The sequence below is a fragment of the Eimeria mitis genome, genomic scaffold, assembly GCF_000499745.2.
Source record: "Eimeria mitis Houghton genomic scaffold, Emh_scaff2036, whole genome shotgun sequence".
Classification (NCBI taxonomy): domain Eukaryota; phylum Apicomplexa; class Conoidasida; order Eucoccidiorida; family Eimeriidae; genus Eimeria; species Eimeria mitis.
The window spans coordinates 5,790-8,999 of NW_013570359.1; the positions used below are offsets into that span (position 1 = coordinate 5,790).

General features: G+C 49.5%; 2 protein-coding genes across 2 annotated transcripts in view; both read left to right on the plus strand.

Moving 5' to 3' along the window:
• The window catches only part of EMH_0047640 (SAG family member), a gene marked incomplete at both ends in the record, with an annotated part of 1,354 nt that extends 815 nt beyond the window's left edge, over nt 1-539 (plus strand). The window contains 2 exons of the mRNA XM_013496308.1: nt 26-290; nt 428-539. Coding sequence (XP_013351762.1) covers nt 26-290; nt 428-539 — 377 coding nt within the window. The remainder of the gene's footprint in view (nt 1-25; nt 291-427) is intronic.
• Nucleotides 540-1,636: 1,097 nt separating this feature from the next.
• EMH_0047650 (SAG family member) lies at nt 1,637-2,811 on the plus strand (the record flags this gene model as incomplete). The annotated part of the gene is made up of 4 exons (XM_013496309.1): nt 1,637-1,712; nt 1,826-2,004; nt 2,165-2,613; nt 2,703-2,811. 4 exons carry the CDS (start codon nt 1,637-1,639, stop codon nt 2,809-2,811), a joined length of 813 nt encoding a protein of 270 aa, XP_013351763.1.
• Between the last annotated feature and the right edge of the window lie 399 nt (nt 2,812-3,210).

Here is a 3,210-nt window from a genome sequence, read left to right on the forward strand (position 1 = left end):
CCTAATTTCAATGGCGTTCCTCCAGCCTATACCGAAAACACAGCACCGTATGACAAGGTCCAAAATGTTTCATTTATTTCCCTCTTCAATCCCAAGGAGAATGCCAAGGTGGACTGCGCTTACTTCATCTGCCCAGCAGCAGAAGAAGACGCCGATGAACCTAAAAATCGAAATGATGATGAGCCTCCATCGGAGGACCCTGAGCCTGAGGCTACAACGGACAAGGACCTGAAGGCAATTCTTTGCATCACAACGCCGAGCGCCTTGGAGGCAAACAAGGCCCCATACGAGTGAGCTGTTTGTCTGAGTGCGCATTTTGCGGCTGCTTCAGTTTAGTGTCTGCGGAAATATATTTCACCTTTTTATCTTTTTATCGTCCCTCCTACTCAATGGGTGCGGGCTGATTGCGGCTCTGTGTTCGTCGCAGGCAAGCCCAGTGGGATCGGATCAGTGCTGCCGTCAACAGCAGCAATGGCTCAGCGGCAGCGCCTACACTCCTTCTCCTCGCTGCTGCAGTACTTGGCGCCTATTTTTTCTAAACATCCTCTCCACTCCACCAAAATCAATCCTCAACATAATATTTGCTTTTCACTCTGTGATGGCTTCAGCATTCGTATGTCGTGGACGTGTTACATTACCATTACAGATAACCCGCTTGAGAGAGTTTTAGTGGCACAACTATACCAGATCGCACAGCAATAGTGATAGCAACCCCCTGGCGGGCTTCGACGCAGCAAACCGCCCTGCAAGGTGAATATACAAACAGACAATACCAAGTATCCCGTGCTCTGCGGCGTGCACTAACACTGTAGAGAATTGCTGAGCAACTACTAGGCACTTAGTAGGCAGCCTGCACGCAAATAGAAGTGAGTACACCAACTTAGCCCATGGCAGGCAAGCCTATACGTTAGCTATACATGAACAGAGAAGGGACCCGTCCAGCGTCAGACCTCAGGCCTCCGAGTCGGAGCATCAAAATGACCCACGAGAAAAAGAAGGCAGCAATATAAGTTGCCAGTTGGTTCGTCTCATTGCGACCGCACATAGATGCAAAGTAGTGGAACCGGCACTTCTCTATTTGCAGCAGAACGCGCATAACATGCTTTTGCATTGTAAAGGCACAGGATTGAAAAGCGGAAAAAGCATCTGGACAGTGGACAAATACACGCCCAGCAGACACTGCATACGTCTCCTTAGCTGCGGATATCACACCACATAAGTACGAAAACCCTTCAACAACTGCTTGCAAAGTGGCATCTTAAATGTAGTGCGAAAGTTGATGTTGGAGTGGAGGAGCTGTGCTTCCTATGCATCGCGAGTGTACAAGCAACAGCTGGGAGAACGGACCGGCGGATGCCTCAATAAATTCATCAGAGACAAATTAGCAGTTACATTTTAATATGTTACACCGTAATATACTACTTGAGTTGCGCTACATCTTCTAGATCACTACGGAACTGGTATGTGAAGCCTGAGGACTGGAGCCAGTCGGCACAGCTTCAGACCGCCCAGAGACTGCCTTCCCCCTTCACCCAGCTGATGAGCCGCTTCAAGTATTGTATCTCCGTTATTGTTAATTTAAGATTTAGAAGGTTTTGGCAGCCCCAGGGTGACATTTCCAAATCCGACCACCAGGATGGCTGCTCTCAAGTTCCTGTCTTTGGCGACCGCCGCCATTTTCTTGCTAGACACTAGGGCGAACGCGACAGAAAGTACGACGACAACCAGTGAATCCATATAAAGGTTATTTTTTCATCCATATTACAAAGTAAACAACAAGAAAGCCCATTGAAATCTTGCATATTTGCGTTGAGTGCGCGTGCAGACAAGGCAGAGAGGGTAAACTGCTCGGTGCAAATGAACGCCGCCCGCGATCTTGTCCGTTTCGCCGAGCTCACGGCGGGAGAGAATAAAGGCGAAAAACTCCCAATAGATGAAACTCCTCTCTCCCGAGCTGCGACAGTAGCAGAGTATGTGGAGTCAGTGTGCACGGCACTCAAAGGTGTAAGTCGTGGCATAATATCCGTCACCAGCCGAACTTCTTCATTGGTTCCTCACTCCACATCTTACGCAAGTATACGGGCATACGCACATCCAGTTGAATACACGTATTCCTATACCCTGCCATGTATTCTCTGTGCTGTGTCCTCCACAAAACCAACAGAACGCAGCGTCTGCTCCAAAATCAGCCACGCTGGATGGCACATACGCTTACGCGGTTCAAGAAGGAGCTACTGCTGACTGCGAAGCCGCAGTGGAACACTGGAAGGCAGCTTTCTCCAACTTCAACGGCCTCCCTCCGCAATACACAGAAGACACAGAGCCGTATGACAACCCACAAAATATTTCCTTCATTTCCCTTTTCAACCCGAGTGAAAATCCCAAAGTGGACTGCGCATACTTCACCTGCCCAGCAAAAAAGACGGTGAAGCAGAATCAAGAAGTTGTTGAGGACGAAGAGGAGGAAGGAGAAGAGGAGGCTGGTGGAGGTAGTAGCAATGGGAACGGCCCAGAGCAGGGCAGCGGGAGTGAGAGCACCACAGACAAAGAAGTGAAGGCTCTTGTTTGCGTCACCACGCCAAAGGCCTTAAATAAGGACGCCGCCCCATACACGTAAGTTGAACACCGCTGTTGAACTCGTCAGTCTCTTACGGCTTCGTGTAAGCCCAAAGATGGATTGCGTGAGAGTGGTGCGTTTTCAGGCAAGCCCAGTGGGATCAGATTACTGCTGGACTCAACAAAAGCGCCGCACCAGCATTACCTATGTTCCTTGGCTTTGTTGCCACAGCAGTTGGCATTCTTCTCCTTTGAGCTCCCTGTGGATTTCATTCCACTCTGGAGACATCCTATAGTTCGCTACACTAAGCGTCAGTTTAGTGAATTGCAAGCAATCGTTAGATATAGCGTATGACAAGCGCTTGAAGGCCTCGCAGCTAAAGGGCTTGAGGTCTGAGAACTTGATGAGCCATGCGGGTGCAGGTACTGAGGAAACCTGGGACGGTTTGCAGTACCGCTGAGCAAGCTTTTTACAGGGGTGCAAGGCCATCAATGTATGACATGTAAGAGTCGGCAATGGAATACACCGCATCCGGCTACTCTACATGAACCCCCTAATATGCTTCCGCAGTGGGGTTTGAAAGACTGTGAATTTTAGGTTACCCTGTTGCAACTGGTGCTGCAGGAAAACCCCACGTGCAAGCAGAGGCAAGC